A 21,449-nucleotide genomic window follows, 5' to 3' on the forward strand; every position below is an offset into this window, starting at 1 on the left:
AAAAACATCATGAGGCGTGAATCGTGGACATAAGTGCAAAGATGCTCAGTTCGCATGCTCATAAAAATGCTTTAATGCTTTAAACTCCTCGTGCAGCAGAAGTCCTCAGTCCCTGCACACCTGTAATTTTTTTTAAATATTTTACTAAAGTGTCTACTTGTGTGAAATCCTCTTACACTGTCCTCCAGGAGATCTGCTCGGCTATAACTCACACTGGACCAGTAAATGATGGCGGCGGTCTGTAGCGCTGCGGGAAACACTGACTGAACCACGACCTTCTGAAAATGTGGACTCTTTCGTAGATCAATCATTCCTGGACAAAACCTCCCCAACCTGACGTTGAGCTACAGTGAAAGTGCTCAGAGGAAGTTAGCACTAAAAGTTTCCTAGTCAGCAGTGGATCTGATTCTATTGCGGATTTGGGAATTTGAAAACTGCAGGCACTTGAAAATGTCACTTCAAAACATAGCCAAAAGTCTTTCCAGGAAAAAGGAGCTCAGTCTTCACAGGTCTCATGGTCTATAAATCTGACTTCAGCAGGGAATTCAGCCGAAAAAATGAAGACTCATATTTTTGAGGAACATATCGCCTTGACTGCAGTGAAGTTGTTCTGCACCTGATCTGTCGTAGGTTGTTGTTTACAGAGGTGTTCTGGAGATTGTGGGGTGACAACATGTAATATTGGAGCCGACAGAAGCTGCAGTTCCGTGAGTGTCCACTTGAGGCCTGCTTCAAAAGCCCTGGAAACCCTTATGTGCTACCTATAGAGTGTATATAAACATATACAAAGTCTGAGTGACATCCTGGTTTGAAGCAGTTGGCAGACTGGAAATGCTGACAATCCAACCTTCTGTCAACGAGGCCGCTTGTTGTAAGACCGGTCACGCCCATAATTATTGTTAGTATGAATTTGTTCAGTTTGGTAACTCTGTGAATATATCATTTAAATCTGAACACCATCTCAGAGTAACTGTAATCATATATGGGTAAAATATCTGTTGTCTGAGAAGGCTTGCTAAGGAATGAAATGTATATGTTTGAGATTTACGAGTCAAGGTGATGTCTTCTTCAAGCCTTGTAAAGATTTACTCAGAACAGTTTGTGTAACAGATATAAGCACGTGTGTGTCACGTGACCTCGGCCGAAATAAACGAAAAGATAAGCCACAGTCTGTTCAACCATTTCTTCATTGAATTCATACATTAGAAACAAATATGCACAGCTCATATCAGCCAGTCAAAGCAGGTGAGTTAGTGTTGATATGAGGTGTGTGTATAGGACTTCTGACTCTTTTGGAGGCAGCCTCGAGTGGACACTGGATGAACTGCAGCGACTTTGGCTTCAGTTTTTCAACACTGGAGGTTTGCGCTTGGTTCTACCACAACGAGAAACTTCCCACTGTGACCACCAATTTTAAGGCGTTGCAGATGTTTGTGATTCATACCTACTGCATGACCACGAAACACACTAACTCTCTCCCACTGTCAAATTTTACGTAAAAAGATACAATATACTGTGTGACGCCAATCCCAGTTTCTCTTCCTCCCACACTCTGACCTTCTTCCCTCTCTCCTTAAGTCTCTCCCCATCCTCGACCAGACATGACCCCGTGTGTACACTGCACGGACTGCAGGGTGGAGCAGTGAAACTCTGGGGCTTGGAAAGGCTGAGTGGAGATGGTGCACAGATGGAGTTGTTCTCCCATTATGGCCTCTACACTTATAAAAAGAAATCAAAAAGCGAGAGAGAGAGAGAGAGAGAGAGAGAGAGAGAGAGAGAGAGAGAGAGAGTGGAGGAGATAAAGAAAGCGATGGAAGCGCTGGATCCAAAACAGAAATAAAAACATCAGTTTGCTCTGGGAATCATCCTCCCTCGTGGAAATATTTCCTTCATGTCTGTAGCTGAGAAGCCTGTTATTTGTCCTGCTTACTCTTTCTCTCTCTCTCTCTCTCTCTCTCCAACCATCACTCCCCCGCCACCCCTCTCCAGACTGGGCTTTCACTTTGGGGGGCCCTCAGCTTCCCTCTCGGCTGACCAGGGAGCTTTCAAGGTACCCTGATGGATGCTAATGCCGGACTCTTTCAGATCGTTTTACAGCCGGAGCCTTTGATCTGCCAGCAGGCCTCTCTCCACGGGCTGCCTGTCCTGAGAAAATGTAAATCCCCGCCTTGCAGACACCTGTAAAAAAAAAAAAAAAAAATACAACAGAAAGGGGGACAGAAAAAGAAGTAACTCTAAAGAAAAAGGGGAAGAAAAGATACAGTATTGTGACATTTGGTAAAAGGGGGCATAGTTTAGATTGCAGCAGAGCGACAAAGAATGAGATGGAAATTGTGCGGAAATAAGAGCGAGTCTCAAAAAGGGGACCGAACGGCAGAGAAAGGAGCCGAGAAACTGAGACATGGCAACCAACAAAGACAGAAAAGAGGAATGGGTACCACAAAACAGAGGGACAGAAGGGACATGGACGGAGGCAATAGAAAAAAAAAAAAAAAAAAAAAGAGAGAGGCTACAACAGGAGAAAAGAGGGAAAGTTCATCTAAAGACCCAGCATGGAGGACAGGAGGAGAATAGGTGGGCGAAAGAAAGCAAGATGGAAATAGTGGAGTAAAAAGTTAGTAAAGGCAGAGACAGATGGACAATTTGACTCGCAAAGAAAGAGAAAGGAAGACGGAAAGCCAGCTCAGACAGACACATGAGGCCTGCTGCGCAGCTTAAGGGCGGATGTGTCTGTAGGGTTGAAAATTTAGGAAGGAAGACGTGAAAAAGAAAGTACAGCGAAAGGGGGACCGGAGGGTGACAGCAGTGAAAGAGGCCTCCCACACCAGCGGCAGCGGCAGCAGCGCTCTGAATAGCGAGGCTGCCGCTAGACAGCTGGGTGCAGCTGATCGGAGGACAGACTCTGTGCAAGAGCGCTTGTCTTCCTGCAGCCAGCTGCTGGGTCCAGAGGCCAGCAGTGACAGCACAAGGCTCAGAATTGATTACCCGAGCTGGCAGTTCAATGGGTTGGATGGAGTGCAGCGAGGGTGACTTCTCTGAAGTAGTGTGCACTGTACAGCAGCAGAGGAGCACAGCTGGCACTTACCGTATCCTCTACTGAGAAAAACGTCGAGGAGGGGAGAGAAGAGAGATTGTTATTGTTATCATTCTCTCTTTCTTAGCCACTTGCTGCCATTTCTTTTCCCCTATCCCCCCAGAGACTGCTGGAGGAAATGGTTGTCTAGCAGAGGACACATACTGCATGCAGAAGATTTGCACATGACTACAAAGCGCTTGTGAAGCCCGCCGTACTGAGAGCGTACAGGTAGAGCTGTTGGATGTGAGAGACACGGTTGTTTTGCGTATAGCGAGGGGCTCTTCCTGTCTGACACGCAAGGCCATGAACACGCAAACTCTCTGCCCCGACTCATGAAAGAACTCTTGTGAGGTGAATCCAGCTCCAGCCTTAATTCACTTTATTGATTTCAGTGCTTTATTAGATTCAAGGAGGATGAGGGAGGAAAACATGTATGTTCAGGAAATAAAAATATCCGAGAGGCACATCAAAGCCTCAGGAAGCGCTCCGGTCACAGTCACCTTCACTACCTCTTCTCCGACCAGTGCTTACTTTTCCTTTTGTTTTCTCCCACTCCTTCCTGCTCTCATCTCTGCTCCCCTCCGCCCTCCTGTTGATCTATCAAAACAGGAATGATGTCATTCTCCTCGTAGCTCCGGATGGGAAGAAAACCGAGCTCCAGAGTCCACAGTAGCAGCAGAATCATCCTGTCCGTGTGTCTGTTCCTTGTCACTCTGTCTGTCTTTCTGATTGGGGCACATCCGGCCATCCTGACTCCCCTGCGACTCCTCCAGGCCTCTGTGTCAGGAGGAAGGAAGGAAGGAAGGAAGGAAGGCCCTGCGGTCACACAGGAGGGAGGGTTTGGAGAAAGGGAGGGAGCAAGTGTGAAAGGGTGCCTTAGCTGGAGCTGATCCACTCCATTGGAGCCTCTCACTATAGAAGGGCTGTTTGGACAAGGCCAAGCACAAGTGTGTGTGTGTGTGTGTGTGTGTGTGTGTGTGTGTGTGTGTGTGTGTGTGTGTGTGTGTGTGTGGGTGTGTGTGTGGGTGTGTGGCTGTGCACCAAGACCATTACAGAGAGGGTGAGAGTTGTGTTTGGTTGCAATTATTGATTGCTTCTTTAAAAATAGCCAGCAGATAATTTGAGCTGGCCTGCGAGTTGGGGACAGTAACTGTGTGTGTGTGTGTGTGTGTGTGTGTGTGTGTGTGTGTGTGTGTGTGCGTGCGTGAGACTCAGAACCTCTGCTCATCAGAGAGTGACAGCTTACCTCAGTGGAAATTCAACTGAGTCATCATGTTCAGTGACTGTGCTGAACTTGGAGGGTTTAGCACCTCTCTGCACAACAAACACGTATAAGCACACACACACACGCACGCACACACACAACACACACACACACACACACACACACACACTTCCATTTTTGGGTGAGAACGTCAGTGTGACGTTTGCTCCCTTTCTGAAAACAGTAGCACACCTATGCAATGTGAGAGCGGCGTTATGCGTTCTCTAGCAGATTATGCTGAGTCATGCCTTTTCAAAGTGGCATGTCACGAACGTAATGTTGCCTTTGCAACGTACGCAAAGACTGCAAATGAAGAATCAAAGTGAAAAAGTTGCGGGGGAGAGATAGTAAGAGCCAGCAGTGGATCTCTTTTTGCTTCTGGCTTCGTTGCTGGAGAGCCGAGAGGAGTTAAGTGCATTGGAGAAAGATCTGGAAAAACACATTTCCTGGTGTGAGTACAGAGGCAGCTCGAAGGACGACTGCCAGGCTCACAAACGGTGAGAAACAGCCACTGTCCACCATGAAGCTTCTCCATTACTGCAGGCAGTGTGACGCTTTATACACACCGTCAGTACATTTACATGCTGTTACAAAAGTTGTTACTGTGCTTTACTGTGATTTAAATGCATACTGTACAGTACAATTGGAAAGTGACACTGCAATATCTTTAAGTCTATTTAACTAGGACCGCACTAAAGATATTTGCACAACTCTCGTGAACAATAACTAAATTACTAAATAAATAGCACATAGTTGATTTTGTCTTTAATTATTGGGAGTGAGGAAGGAGAAGGCTGGTTTCCCTGGCTGGTCGTAACATCTGAATGTAGCAGACAGTGAGTATAAAATGTAAACATGCTGGGTCAGAAAACATCACTTATTTGCATGGATACTATTGATTATTTATTGAGAAACATTCAGAAATGTACACTGTCTTTATTGCAAACACTCTAATTGTGATGAAGATAACATTGTGTGTTTTTTTTTAAAGCCCTAAAGTGTAACTTGCCAGGACCTCGAGTGGGAGCTGAACACCCCCTCCCTCATCGAGAAAGGACAGCAGAGGATATACTTCCTTTGGCAGCTGAAGAAGTTCAACCTGCCAAAGAGCACGATGGTTCACTTCTACACTGCCACCATGGAGTCCATCCTCTCCTCCTCCATCACAGTGTGCTACGCTGCAGCCAAGGACAAGTGCAGGCTGCAGCGCTTCAGCCGCTCTGCAGAGAAGGTGATCGGCTGCAGTGACCGGTGAACCTCCAGGACCCCGAGGTGATCCATCAGGACCAAAACCTCTCGCCACAAGAACAGTTTCTTCCCCTCAGCTGGCAGCCTCATGAACAAGGTCCCTCCCCTTCCCTTCATATAACAGACTCTCATCAGCCTCACAGTCAGAAATCATCACCGTAATCTGAAGGCTCAAACTGTTTGTTTATGCTCACTGGACTTTACATTCATGCACCCTTTGTACATTTTGTGTTTTTCATTATCCTTTATATTTGAAATTGTTTAAATTCTATTTCATATACTGGTAATCGTTTCTATATTTTATTTTATTGAAGTACTTGTCAGTCAATGTCAGTTTTATTTATATAGCACATTTAAAACAGCGAGTGGCCAATCAAAGTGCTTTACAGTAAACTTGTTAGTACTTGTTATTATTGCCTTGTTTTTTCTTTCTTCACACCAATACACCAAGACATAGTCCTTGTATATGTAAATGTACATTGGGTTTGGCGTTCTGCACATGCTCCCTGGCTGCTGGTGCTGGGTATTTGTGTATAAATGTGTAAAGCCCAGTGGAGGTAAGACATGTACAGAACTGTAAAGATGTCTGTGTTTTCACCGTTAGACATATAACCACTCGACGAACGGCCGACGAAACATGATTCCATGTTTTGTCGCTTGCCAACTTACAAACCAGAAGAAGGTCCGATAGTAATTAGCTGATGGGGAGATATCGATACTTAGCATATCGGATCAGGACAAAGATCCGATTGTGTATATACCGAGACAAGGACAGTAGTCCATTAAATGGGTTATAACTGTAGTTTGACTTAGGGTACATTAGGGTTTTGACTCCTGGAAGTGATGTAAAGGTATGAGGACCAGTAACTGAGGACATTACTAAAGAACCTGTCGTTTCGGGTAAAACAGCAGAACTGATCTGAATCTGCTTGATCTTACTTCAAAGTCTTTAATGTGAACTGAAAAACTATGAAGTCATTTAAAGGTGTAACATCAGGGGGAAAGATTATGTGAGGAGAGCCTGGCGTCTGCTGCAGATCACTGAAGACTGTAACCCAAACACAACAGTACATCCTTTACTTTACAGCTAAAGGAGAAATGACTTCACCCTAAACGATTGTACAGTGCATCGGCGAGAAAGAGAAAAACAGAGACAGAGAAACAACATTCTTTCCCAGTGTTTGAAAAGCTGTGTGCCAGTTACAGTTAAAGTTAAACCATAAATCAACACATCACTTCCTGCATTGTGTCATTTTTGTTTTGTTTGATTTATAATTTCTCTCTTTTCTTGCCTGTGGATTCAGCTGATAAGACTTACAGTCGGGGCTTGTAAAAGGCACACCCTTTGCCTGCTCTTATTCAGCTACTAAAAATAAGCGGTGAAGTAATGTGAAAAACACTGCTCTATTTACATTCTGGTAAGCTACAGCCTCGACACTGCCGGCCGGCCTGCAGGCTGCGTTGAATCTGTGAGGGGAATTTTTCACTGCTCTTTTTTCTTGCTGAGGGACGGAGAGAAATGGTGAGAAAGTTGTGAAAAAGAGGAGGGAATTAAAAAAAGAAAATGTGATGTAATAGAGAGAAAAGGCTGACAAAAAAAATGGATAATGAGGTAATATTTTTTATAATAGAAGAAGTTCAAATAAGTAACTGATGGTTTTTTAAAAAAGGGAAATAAAGGAAGTAAGAAGAAGTGACAGATTGGCTGTATTTACCACCAGACGTCTGTGTGTTTGTCTGTGCTGTAAGATCTCGTTCCTCCCTAATAGCCAAAGGGATCTCGGGGACAGAGATAGCAGACAGTGCCGGGCGGATGGCGGATACGGATCTCTCCGGCTGAATTTATGAATGATTGGGATCAGAGGGGCACGTGGACAGATGCCCTGCGCATCCTCTCTCACGACGCTACCGGTCTCAGACAGAGACACAGAGAGAGGAGGAGGATCCACAATCACCCTCACTGTACTCAGCTGACACGTCATGACGTTAACGTCGTGACAGGACATTTGGACAGGACATATTACCTTGCGTGCTTTTTGTGATCTAATGTTTTTGATTTTATTTTTAACAATGGAGGCAATTTTTTAAATCACAGCAAACCATTAAATCATTTATTTCCTCCACTCTCAAACCCCTCCCCTTCCTTCCCCCACCCCACATACGCATCTGATGAGAATGACTGACATCAATAGTCAACACACGACTATACAACACATACCCATATACATTTACACATGTATATGAATACATACAGACAGATCTGCAACACACAAAAAGAACAAAACAAAATGAGAAAAGAAAAAAAAAGATAAATGAATAAATAACACTAATAACCATTCAACCACTTCAGTTGTGAAGTGTTTTAAACAGCATGTGTATTTTTGCACACGTGTGTTTGCCTCTGCATGTAAAAGTAGACAAAGTATTTTCTTTTCTATTTTGCGGTGAAGGCTTTGATTGAGTGCTGCAGCCCAACAACGCAGGGCTTGTTGGTACAAATCAAAAGGCAACGACGTGTCTGTCAAGAACACGTCAGGTGTTTCATGAACATTATAGATGAATAAAAAAAAACAAAAAAAAAAAAAACTTGTAATTTGAGAAAACAGCTCTCTTATAAAATCCTATGAAACACTGTTTGCTTATCTGAAAAAAACCCCAAACCTTTTTCTGGAAAATATTTCCCAACATGTGCTTCGAAGAATATGACCTACAAACTGTCAAGTACATTGGCAATGACTTTTCAGGAAGAAAAAAAAAGTATTTTAATTGCCGTCAGATGTTACATTTAGCAGATTATTCAAACCAGTTCGCCGCTCTTATATAAATTTTTTTTTATGTCAGAGTGATTTAAAAAAAATACTTTGACTGCTGCTTTTTTTTTCCCCCTGCAAAGACTAAGGCTCTAATTTGATATCTAAAAGAAAGACAACGTGTGATCAAAGAGCAGAAAAGAGGAGAACATTTCCTCGAATATCTCCAACAATCTCCTTCTAAGCTGGAAACCATTTAGACGGTCTTGGTTGAGCAAAAATAATCAACTTAACAAAGCCTTGATTAAGCCATTTAGGGACAGAGCAAAACACTTGGATATGGTTAACTTAATTTGGTTCTGTGGACATTAAGCAGCTTATCTTTTTTAATGCACTGATTCCACTTTAGCAAGGCTTCCTCTGATATACTCAATGAATGCAACGTTAAGGTGGCATGGCGGAGCTGCGTAACACCTAACCAGCTGGTGATGAAACAGACTTCGACTCCATCACGTATTTCGCATGCCCTAATCTCCCAAATGAGGAAGAAGAAGTAAAAGGAGCTTGTTTGCATCTTATCTGCCGGAAATAGCATTAGCCAAAATTGTACTCTTGGGTTGGGGCATGAAAGGGATGGCATAGCTGCGGCCATCATTAGCCCTGTCCCCCGACGTGAGGCCTGCCTCTGATCCAGAGCCAGGGCCGGGCAGGAAGGCAGAAGGTGGGCAGGAGAGGATCGGCAGCCCTGGGTGGGCTCGGCCACTTGGGCCTCGCTAATGGGCTGGCAGCCATCAGCCTGGTATGTCGGTATGCAAGCCGCCACTGCTCGTGCCGACGTCAGGGGATTTTAAAATCGGCAGGAGCAGACGGCTGAGAAACAAGAGTGACCACCCGGCCCAGCTCCCCCACCCTCGCTGCCTCCATCAGCGAGGCATCCACCTCTCATCTCCACATCTCCCGGTGAAGTGAAGCCAGCAGAGCAGAAACTGCGCTCAGTTAGTTCTGCTTGGTCTGCTCTAATCTCACTGCTTTTTGTGTCCATGTTTCCATGTTTCCTCCTTCTCCGAGGGAGCAAAAACAGTCTTTCTCAGCTCGCTCACATCCCACAATGCCCTGCACTGCTACCAATGAGAACTCAGACTTTCCCAGCACTTTCCACCACGGCAGCTATTTTTCCCATGCTCTCCTCCCAGAGAACCTATTTGGGGCACTGAGGCTATCAAACCAGCTGAGGATGAAAAAATAACACTTTGAGAAGTCCAGAAAAGAAATCCATTCACTTCTTAATTTAACAACACTATTGTTTCTAAAAGCAAGCCCGTCTTTGTATCACTCTTTAAATAAAACTTGTTTTTTTTTAAACAACTTTCTCCCTACTGTACTTTCTCTTTTTTTATGCAGCTTTAAAGCATGTCATGCTTCCTGTGCTTTCAGAAACAATGAGCTAATCGAGCTCAGCTCCTGTATTTACAGCTTCTTTTGTGTCGGGGTGAAGAGTGCATCTGACCCCGAGGCAAACGAGAGGCATATCACCTTTGACCCCGGGTATTTTACGACAGAGCTCGGGGGCAGCGCGCAGCATCACAGGACAAACACAGAGCTCAAGAGGAAGCTGTCAAAGACGCCGTGTCAAGTGTCTACTGATGGGACACTCAAGTGTCTCCCATTGTACGGTGAAAGAGTTGTGATGTACAGTGAAGCGACGAGAGCCGGACAAAAACAGGAAGGCGAGGAAACGTATATTCCTATAAGAGCTCTTTGATGCCGCAACAAGCGGTTCTCACAAGCAGACTGAAGGCTGTGACAGCACGAGGAGCGCAGCGGGCTTATCAGAGAACGACTATTAATACCAGTGAGACGTTGTCCCCGTGTCCCCTGAGGGAGGGAAATGAAGGAAGTCATCAATTCTTCCCACCATAATCTCTGGGAAGGACAGACCTTGCCTTTTCCCTTTTGGGTGACGAGGGTTATTATTCTAAATTTTTTGAAAGGGCCCACACAAGATCTATTTCTGTTTCTCCGTGATGGCGAAGGTTTTAGAGAGTCACAGTCTGACCTATGAAGCACCAACAAACAGTCACTGGAGCAGCCTTCCCATCCCTGAGGCCTGGACTACAAAAGAGTTCGTCTCACCCTTATTATCACAGAGTTATACAGCTCAGAAAGATCTCCCCGAGTGCTCATACGAAGCTGGTTATGACCCTAAACAAAACCCAGGGGTTCTCTGAGCGTGTTCACATAAACAGGGCGGAGTTAGCAGCACATGACCAATAACAAGACATCATGCAATAAGCGGTAATAAAGAGGGCAAACAGTTTGGGTGCAACCTCACAAGGCCCAGTACATGATCATCCCCCCTCCCCAGGACTCACCCTGCTCCAGGACTCACCCTGCTCCAGGACTCAACCTGTTCCAGGACTCACCCTGCTCCAGGACTCACCCTGCTCCAGGACTCAACCTGCTCCAGGACTCACCCTGCTCCAGGACTCACCCTGCTCCAGGACTCAACCTGTTCCAGGACTCACCCTGCTCCAGGACTCACCTTGTTCCAGGACTCAACCTGTTCCAGGACTCAACCTGCTCCAGGACTCACCCTGCTCCAGGACTCAACCTGCTCCAGGACTCAACCTGTTCCAGGACTCACCCTGCTCCAGGACTCACCCTGTTCCAGGACTCAACCTGTTCCAGGACTCACCCTGCTCCAGGACTCACCCTGCTCCAGGACTCACCTTGTTCCAGGACTCAACCTGTTCCAGGACTCAACCTGCTCCAGGACTCACCCTGCTCCAGGACTCAACCTGTTCCAGGACTCAACCTGTTCCAGGACTCACCCTGCTCCAGGACTCAACCTGCTCCAGGACTCAACCTGCTCCAGGACTCAACCTGCTCCAGGACTCACCCTGCTCCAGGACTCAACCTGTTCCAGGACTCACCCTGCTCCAGGACTCACCCTGTTCCAGGACTCAACCTGTTCCAGGACTCAACCTGCTCCAGGACTCACCCTGCTCCAGGACTCAACCTGCTCCAGGACTCACCCTGCTCCAGGACTCACCCTGTTCCAGGACTCAACCTGTTCCAGGACTCAACCTGCTCCAGGACTCACCCTGTTCCAGGACTCAACCTGCTCCAGGACTCAACCTGCTCCAGGACTCAACCTGCTCCAGGACTCACCCTGCTCCAGGACTCAACCTGCTCCAGGACTCAACCTGCTCCAGGACTCACCAGGCCTGAGCACGCTGTTTCCTCTCCTACATAACGTCCTATTACAACACATGCATGGCTTTACGTGATCATGAAGCGTGCTTACATATTCTATTTAAAACGGAAGTGTGTTTGAGAATGTGTCTGCACATCGAGGAACAACGAAGAGAACCTGACAGCTACTTCCTGGACTTTGTGGCTTATTTCGAGTCATTATTAAGTGAGTGAACGGATCGGGGGCAAGTGAACGGATCGGGGGCTTCACACTCGCTTCGACGATGAAGCGTGCTAAGGCAGGTTACGGTTAGCCTGGTGTAAACTAGTGCAGCAATGAGTGATAATGTTTGATAATGTATGGATCATTTCCAGGAGGCAAAACAAGCATAAGGGATCTACACTATCTTACCTACTTTACTGCTTTAGATATCATCGATAAAATTGCTTGCCACACTATCCAGCCTTAAACAAATACAGAGGCAGAGGAACAGGAAGAGAACAGACTTGAATAAGGACGGACAGATTTAGATAACAGAGGAGCTGTCAGAGGAGTTCTGATGGCAGAGACCCGAGGACAAACTGCACAGTGGTTGTGACAGGATGAGAGGAAGACAGGCAGCATCTGTGTGTGTGTGTGTGTGTGTGTGCGCGTGGGTGTGCGTGGGTGGATGGATATGTGTGTAACTGTGCGTGCATCAAGTACCAATGGATGTGTGCTCTGTGTAGTAACACGCTTCCTCTGGCAGGCCTTACCTTTAGGTCCCCCTGCATGAGTGTGTGTGTGTGTGTGTGTGTGTGTGTGTGTGTGTGTGTGTGTGTGTGTCTGAGTAGATCTGGGGCAGTTGGAACAGCAGCAAAGCAGATGTTTCCTCTGTTTTTCTCCAGAACATGAACGTGATGAAAAACAAAGGGTCTTACTCAGAATGCAGGATCTCACGGATCACACCTCCAGCCAGAGTCTGTGACGACGTAACACTCTGTTAAAGAGGACATCCAATGTAGTGTTTTACTGCAGCAAGAACTGACAACGAGGCTGTCACATCTGTAATATCAGTGCAATAAAACTGAAGCTGTACACTACTGACTCTGGATGGTCTGATTGACCTGCTTCACACTAAAGAAATCCAGACCCAGTTGCTTAAACTCATTAAAGTGAATTTGTCTAATTTTATTCAAAAACTTTTCAAAAGTCCTGTTAAACATCTTAATACGAGATATATAAAGCAGAAGATAGGCCTTAAGTTCCTGTGCTCAGTAAGAACATCATCCAAGCAACCAAGCAGGATGATTTAAAGACAGACAAGTCAACGTGTATGCTTCAATGGCAATCAATTTGAGCCGCATATTTGTATATATGTGTAAATAAGAAGCGTGTTTTTTATTTTTTCGGTGAATGTGGCTTATGATAAAAGTCATGAGATATATTTTGAGATATTTTACTAGCATGCTAATTAGTAGCATACTTTATAGTAAGTTAGAAAATTGTTGAACATAAATTATGGCCCTTATAATGTAGAAGTAAGCAGCCAGTATGCGGCTAATTAGCATGCTAATAATCAACTAGTCAATGGTGAATATTGTGACCTTAATTAAAAGTGTTACCATTATTTTCATTTGATATGAATGACACATAAGCGTGTCTAAGATGATGCTCTTATCTTAGACTGCACTGTTGTTGTTCGTAACCAGATCAAATGATCGGTTTAAAAACAGAAGTTGCTCTCAGCAGCTTTTTTTTTTTAAATACTTTTTTGCTGTGTGGTTAACTGTTCTGGAAAAGAAGAAAGTCTTTTATTATAAGGGGGTAAGACATGATAATATCAGATATGAGTGTGGATACCTGATCCGGCATTTTGATACTGAACCTCTAGAAGACAAACCGGAGCGTTTAGTGCATAATAATATTGGTCGACACACAGTTTGTGAGTGCATGTGTTTGAAAGGATTAGAGTTTGTTACAAGGAGCTCCAGTGAGTTGGTCATCTGTGAGGAGCAGAGCAGCTGCACTGTGATAATCCTAACAGTGAAACGTTGTGAACACACTGGTGCTGCTGCTGCTGCTCAACATAGCCAACCCCCATGTAAAAAATGTCGAGTCACTCTAAGAGCTACTACTTGACCCGGGATTCTTCTGTGACACTGCAGACTGCTCAGACTGGAGTCAATCGGTAATGAGCAGGTGTACAGGGAGGTACAGCGTACACAGGACAATCAAGGGCCTGGGGGTGAGACGCTCCTGATTCTGAAAATGTGATCGTTTGAGGCCAAATTGGCCCACTTTCTATGCAAATGAGCCTTATTGCAGGAAGCGTTCGATTCAAAAAGTAAGGTTAAAAATGTACAAACTTCTGAGGGTTGGTAGTCGCTGCGCCGCAGAATTATAAGGGATACAACATGCAAAGTTTTCCACCTCTGTGATCTGAAAATAATTTACCTGTGAATAAAGTCTGCTAAATATGACCTCCGGGTCAGTGCAGAGATGCCAGAGGCTCCACCCCAGCACATCTGCACACGCTCCATGTCCATGTGGAGATGTCTTGGTCGTTAAGCATAACAGGTGTGTAAATATTGATATTTTTATATTCTATATACTGCAAAAATTACATTTCATACTGTGATATTTATATTTATATAAACTACTGAATTACATCTCATACAGTGAAAATAGTTGTATTTTTTATACCCTGCTATGGTTCACGTCTCATACAATGCACTATTTATATTTGACACCCTGCTATAGACCTGCTATCTCGTACTGTGCAATAAGAAATCTGAGGTCTTTTTATCCATTTAATTTTAGTATGCTGCAAACTGTAAATGAGTCCTGCCACACAGATCCCACCTTCCGTTAACTAGGGTTACTCTTTTCTTGTTGACCCATACGCTTGTTGTTGTTGTTGTTTTTTTGTTCTTAGCTGTGTGCACTTTAAGGTGAAGCCAAGTAATCTCATTGTACAGTTTGTATAATGACAATAAAGGCATTCTATTCTATTCTATTCTACGCCTGACGAGCCACAGAAATACACAGCACATATATGAAGAGCAACTTACCATCAAGTCTAACTCTTCATTGCACATTTCTGCAGAGCTGAAGTCGTTTTTATTCATTCTTTAGAGCATAGCTGCTCTGAAACAATCATTACATAACCGCTTATTCCTTTCTTTTTCACCGCCGCTGGTCTCTGGTGGAAGTCAACAAGCCAACGTCATTTTAAGTCCGTCTAATGTATTAATGTGTGTATGTGTGTGTGTGTGTGTGTGTGTGTGTGTGTGTGGGTGGGAGGGACAATAGATAAAGTATCGTAAAAATGTTTGTCACTTATCTGTTTCAACTGTTTTGCACAGCCCTTTGAAGTTATATACAAATAAATGACATCTGTACAGTTTATATTATAAGAGATTTACATCCTCAGAAACATTTTCAAAAGAAAGAATCATACTATAAACCACAATCTTCTCATCACACACACACACACACACACACACACACACACACACACACACACACACACACACACACACACACACACACACACACACACACACACACACACACACACACACACACACACACACACACACACACACACACACACACACACACACGCCCCTCACCTCTGCCATGTGACACAACGTTGACTTTTAACTGAAATAATGGCTTTATTTTAAATTCACTAATCCAAGCATGTCATTGTGTGCGCAACATGATAAAGGCAGAAAAAGCACCTAAAGACAACGTTTACAGGAATCCAAGCTTCGTGGTTTCCATTGCAGTGAAAGACACAGTGGTATCAGATCATTTTGATAGTGAAAATAACAGTAACAAGGTCAAAGACAGATTCTTTGCTGACCTTTAGCTCCTTCAAAGTGACTTTTGTTTCCCATAATTAAAGATGTACACACCTGCTGCAGGTCTGAACACAGATGTGTGTCAGTGGAGCACAGCAGCAGCAGCGATCAACATGGCAGAGCAGAACAAAAGCACACCAGTTTGAACTAATCAAACATACCATTGAGAAACAAATGTCAACACCAGCACGACTGCAGGCAGAGCAACAAACCCAGCGACATCAAGTTTCACTTCTGAAGTAAGATCACGCAATGAGACAACATTTCCACTGCTCTGTCATAACGTGTTGTTTTTTTTTTTTTGTTCAGACACAACCATGGTAGAGACTGTTAGCAGGCAGAAGAGAGCTTTTCAGGCTCCTGAGCGAGACATTCGATCCAGTGAGACTGGTTTCAATCAAAACAAAACTACAGGCCCAGCAGGGCCGTGATCTATTGTTAACAGACCGGGCGGCATCTGGGGATAGCGGGGGGATTCACCAACACAATCTCCACAGTCACCCGAGGGCACTTTCTCAACATCTTCCACATTGGTCCGAATGTAAGACATCCTTTCTATTCCTTTTTAAGAATTGTTTTTGGAGAAAGACTTTGAGAAGACTAAATCTTCATTTATTAAAAAGGGAAATGTAAGCTATGATGACGTAAACATGTTGTGTTTTTTTTACACCTGTTAAAGTTTTCAATATCTTTTGATTAAATTGAAACATTTCAATGAAACAAAAATCTTTTCCAGCAGACTTCACAATGACGGATTTCTCGCATTTCTTGAGTGCAGTGACAGATGTTAAACTACAGGTGTTTAATTAGCTCTGCTCATTATGCTGATTCATGTTTTTTAAAACTTCGAATAGTGTAACAATGCTGGATGTTGTTACTTAACGAGGGCAAAGATCACAAGGTAAACATTAGAGAAGTCCCTGGAAACGTCTGTGGAGGGCGCTAAACGGCTAGTTCCCCGATATAAAACCTAAGAGTTCCGCGAGATGGCTTGAAGGCTTGAAGGCTCTACGTCAGCCGTTCAGACCTCTCACATAAGCTCTCTTATCCCAACACTGGAGAGCAGTGCTCCTCCCCTGGCAGCCCTGCAGTGTTCTGCCTCCTTGGGGAAGGCTCTCAGAGAGTTGGCCAATCAGGAGAAAGTGGGCGCATGAGGAGGACGAGAGCAGCTGAAGTTATTTGTTCCAGAAAGGAAGTACATTTTAGACAAAATCAACATACCTGCACACAATGCTGGTGCAGAAAACTGAAGAAGCAGAAGCCAAGTCATCCAACTGCATACAGACACTGATGATGAAGTTTTGCGTCGTATTGAAACGTCCCCCCCAAAAAAATCAGCCTGCGTGACAAACAGGTCCTGAAGGTTATCGCTCTCTGTAAAACTAAATGTTCAAGCATACGTAACAAAACCATTAAAATTCAAAAATGCACCTTGTGCTCTCTGTCACTGAGATGAAATGCTGACTAAGAACATTTGGCCTTCGTCATCCATGACATGATGTCACCTGACATAGAAAACAACACAGCTGCTTTGCTGATCTTATGCTGCCTGGTACTCTTACTTTGAGGAGTTTATGTATTTCACAGGCATGTCTAAGGACATGCATTGTTATTAATGCTGGCAACCCCTCCTGAGGGTCTGAGGACTGCTGTTGCATGACCCGACCAAAGCAAAATAACAGCATCAGCCTCTTCCTCAATCCCACCCTCAAATCAACAACAGTGGACCCCGCGAGCCTCAAACACTGACTGCAGTTCATTATACTCCACTTCAAAATCATGACACACACTCACACACCACAACACAAATACACACATCTAAATATTCTCCACATACCAAAACACCCTTCTCTCTTCTTCCTCTCAAGTCGACCTTACAAACTCCTCATCTCTTCCTCCCCCTCTCTTTCTCTCTGTCGCGTCTTTCCCTTCTTACATCCTCTTGGTTTTTTGCAGGTAAATAGGTCTGACTTATATTCGGACCAAATAAGATATTGTTTCCTCTGTATCATTCGTATCCCTGTTAACCAGCCGTGTAACATTTTCACATACATTTTCTGAAGGCACACAAATCCACCCGAAGGCTATTTGACATGTCTGTTCAAACACAGCTTGTGAGTCATTCTTCAGGCTAGTTTGAAGACACACACACACACACACACACACACACACACACACACACACAAGTTGTTGCTCACATGAATCAGCAGCGGGCGTGAGCTCAGTGAAATAAAAGGTCATGGATCTTACCTGAGATAACCTCCTGAGGCTCGTCCTAAACAATCCAACTGATACCATCCAGTCCCTGAAAGACACAATACACAGTGAAGCATGAGGACCAGGAGAAAGACCTTTAAAAGATCCCACTGAAGCTTTCACAATGACAGCCAGAGACTAAACAATGATACTGTATGTCCGAAGTTTGATACTCTGTTGAGTAGAATAGACTGTAAATATTAATGGACTGAGCCTGAGTGATTCCACACGTCTGTTACTGACAAGCGGATACTTCTAATCTTGAACAATGAAGCACATGAAGAAGTGCAAAATCCTGCAGGTTGTTGAGTGTCTGCTTGAGGCTGGAAATCCGGAAATCACATAGTGTACAATCAACAGGAAAAAAAATAAATAAATAAAAAGCCTGCTACAAAAAGCTAAATAGGTCTGATCAGTTATTGCCATCACTGGCACACACTGTATGGGGAGTTTTTTTTTCTTTTTTAAACGGATCAGTTTTTTACCAATTCAATTTAACTTTATTTGTAAGGGATCGTGTGCAATTAAAACATAAATGTAACCATTTGATGCACTGCAAAAGAGTTAGCCTTAGGCTAATTTACATCTGCCGTCCCTTTGTAGGTAACAAAACAACAAATATAAAAACATACATTTTGACTTTATAAACAATCTGTTATTCATAGTTAGGCGTGTAGCTGAGATGATTGACAGGTGGGTGGGATGTAACGATTCGTTAAGAGGCTTAAAACCCGCCTCAGCTCGTTGACTCATCGACATCGCGCCCACCTGCCTAACTATGCATAACTCGTATCTGTGCCAATGAAGACAATAACTCACAGACCAAAATCTGTGGTTGTACCGGGCTGTAAACATTTTAATATCTGCAGTAGAAATGTCCATTTTTGAATAAGGAGGGAACAGTTTGTGACTTCTGGGTCTCTTGGAGTCAGCCTCAAGTGGACACTCAACAAACTGCAGTTTTTTCCCCACTTTCACATTTTCTGATTGATCAACAATGAAAATTCCTTCCACTGACAGTCCAAACCTCTGACATTGTCTGAATGTTGTAAACAGAAACATGTTATGTATTTCTTAGTGTCCTGTCACATTGAGCATCTATACATTTAGTCAGAGTGACATTTACGGAAAAAGCCTGCACACAAAAGTGAAAATAAATAATATAAAAAGAATCTTCAAAATGCCCCTTATCTCGTGAAACTAAATCTCATAATGATTGTTTCCGGTAACATGAGAACAGGAGCTGGGTTCATACATTTCACTGTGGAATTTTTCCTCCACTCGTGCTCGTCAGGCCTTATCACTCGTCACAGTGACTTATACTAGCAGAGTGGATTATTCCACAAAGGAGCCAATTGATTTTATGCTAAGTCTCCTTCCTATCAGGTGTAATCTCCTGCTTTCCCCACAGAGATCATCTACGCAGTCGAGCCTCAGGGCAATTTACCACAACGGGTCAGAGAGCTAGCTTCCTTTCTGACAGGTAACACCCCACCCACGTCACCTGGGTGTCCTGCATAACTTCATTTAAATGTAAGACAAGGTGGAATTCACCCAGAGTGAACACAAGGAGTGGGAGAGGAGAGGAAGCTGTACCCTGTGAACCACTGAAATGAACAAATAATTGCTTTTTTTTCAGACATTAGAATACAGGAGGGGATAGAAAGCAGGTGAATAGCAGAGAGGTTTGAATTAGATCCCTCAATCTTCAGAAGACAGGAAACGGGATCAGGGGAATGACGAGGAAGGCATCCAGGTCTTAAGATGCTGCATTGTTTCAGATGGCTTTTTAAACGTCTTCCATTATCCAGCCTTGTCTTTGAAACCTGAGCCCCTGGCAGAGCACATCAGTTACCCGCTTCAGGATAAACAAACGGAAGAGGACTGCGCCAAGACACTGAATTCACTGTTTAGAGGTGTTTCATCCTCACCATTTATGTATTTATTTAAATACTAGTGTTCAGGTTACTTCACTTTTAGACTAACTCTTATTACATTGTAGTGTACACGTCAGTCGTTTCCAAAATCTCTGTTATGATAGGTAACTGAAGAAGAAAGGGGACTCTGCCAAGAAACCAGGCAGCCATGTGATTTGACAAATTTAGCATAAATTCCTTTTCAGCCACAACCTGTCCAAAAAAAGTTAGCTATTTTAAACGTTATATCACTAATTTAATCAACAATTTTAAAATAAATCACAAGTTTGATTTTATGTTGAAAACACTCATGAAATCTGTAACCAGTTTTTCTCTTCCACACCTGACCTATCCTGGGGCTCGGACAGTGAAGTTTGTGGATAAATTCAATTCTAAAATCATAAATGTTATTGATTCCATTGATCCTACTAAGGTCAAGTTTTCTCGAGGAAGAAAACATCTTCCATGGAGAAATTTGAAGAAAAAAAAAGAAAAAAAAAAAGGGCGTTGAAAAGCTGAAAGCAGTAAAACTAACATCCAGATTCATTATGACATCTAATAATAATAATAATTTACACTTTATTAATCCCACGAGGGGAAATTCGGTTTACACTCTGTCTAACACACACATAGGCCGAGATACACACTCATGCACAAACAGGGTTCTAGTGACATGCATTAATGGAGAGGTCTCAGAGTGAGGGGGCTGCCCACAGCGAGCGCTCCAGAGCAGTTTTGGAGCAGACTTCACGTTTATAATTCATAACTGAGGCACTTAAACTTTTAACTCTTTTTAAATTTACATTTCTAATTTGTATGATTTGAATTAAAACACATTTTATATTTAACTCTTTTTCTATGTTCACTTTATTTATTGAAGCAATAAACTAAACTGAATATCAACAAAGGGGTGACTGAAGATTGCTGAAGATCCAAGCATATTTTGAGATTTAATAATTCCAGTGATTTTTAAATGTTCTATTTTCTTTCCTCTGTCATGATGCTTTTGATATCTTACTGTATGTGAAGCACTTTGAATTGCCTTGTTGAAAAGTGCTATATAAATTAACTTGCCTTACAGTATTCTTCAAGATTACTTCAATCCTCAATGTTATTATACTTTACTTTGCAGCGTTAGAGAAACTTCCCCACGCTGTATTTCTATCACTCTCTCCCCTTTATCTGGTATAGGGTCAGCTTTACACGGGTGTTTAGTGAACAATACCTACTTATTGTTCTGTCTCAATGTGTGTAACACTTTCTAAATCACGCTGCTGAGCAGTAGATAATATCTTTTTCCTGAGATCAAATCAACCTCATGCAAGAAGACAACAAACATAAGATAGCAGCAGATTTTCAGTAAGTCTAGTTTGTCACATGAAGGACAAAAACATGCTCGAGATTTGTAACTGTTTGTATCAGCATATTCCTGCTGGTAAAACATGTAAAGACGCAGACGTGCTTCTACCTATCAGACCCGATTAGACGAATTGTTAAAAGTTCAAAGCTTTCATCCATCCATACGACAGTAAGGCTGGTCATATTTACAGACTAACAAATCTTTTTTCTATTGTTGTCATCAAGAGATTCTGATGTGTCTTTGTTTTATGTAAATGGTGCTCGTCTAACTCTGTTCTAGTCTTCTGACCTTCACATTCACACACTGATGGTAGAGGCTGTTATGTAAATTGACCATCAGATTAACACGCATTCATACGCCGCAGACAAAGCAGCTGGAGCAACTTGGGGTAAAATGTCGATTTCCCGACCTCCCAGTTGAGAGATGAACCACTCTGAGCCACAGCTGACCCACAACGTGTGCTGTCTCTGATAAAGAGCTCTCTAATTTTTTTTATAGCATTATACATTTTGCCAATACTGACCTCGGACAA

The 21,449-nt window shown here is 43.4% G+C and overlaps 1 protein-coding gene across 2 annotated transcripts in view; it reads right to left on the minus strand.

The window, feature by feature from the left end:
- ccnd2a (cyclin D2, a) overlaps nt 1-21,449 on the minus strand; it is a 106,082-nt gene that overhangs the window by 47,551 nt on the left and 37,082 nt on the right. For both annotated transcript variants that reach the window (XM_079346039.1, XM_079346038.1), the window contains exon 2: nt 17,636-17,690. In XM_079346039.1, coding sequence (XP_079202165.1) covers nt 17,636-17,690 — 55 coding nt within the window. The remainder of the gene's footprint in view (nt 1-17,635; nt 17,691-21,449) is intronic.

This window comes from Symphodus melops (genome assembly GCF_947650265.1).
Source record: "Symphodus melops genome assembly, chromosome: 6".
In the NCBI taxonomy this organism is placed as follows: domain Eukaryota; kingdom Metazoa; phylum Chordata; class Actinopteri; order Labriformes; family Labridae; genus Symphodus; species Symphodus melops.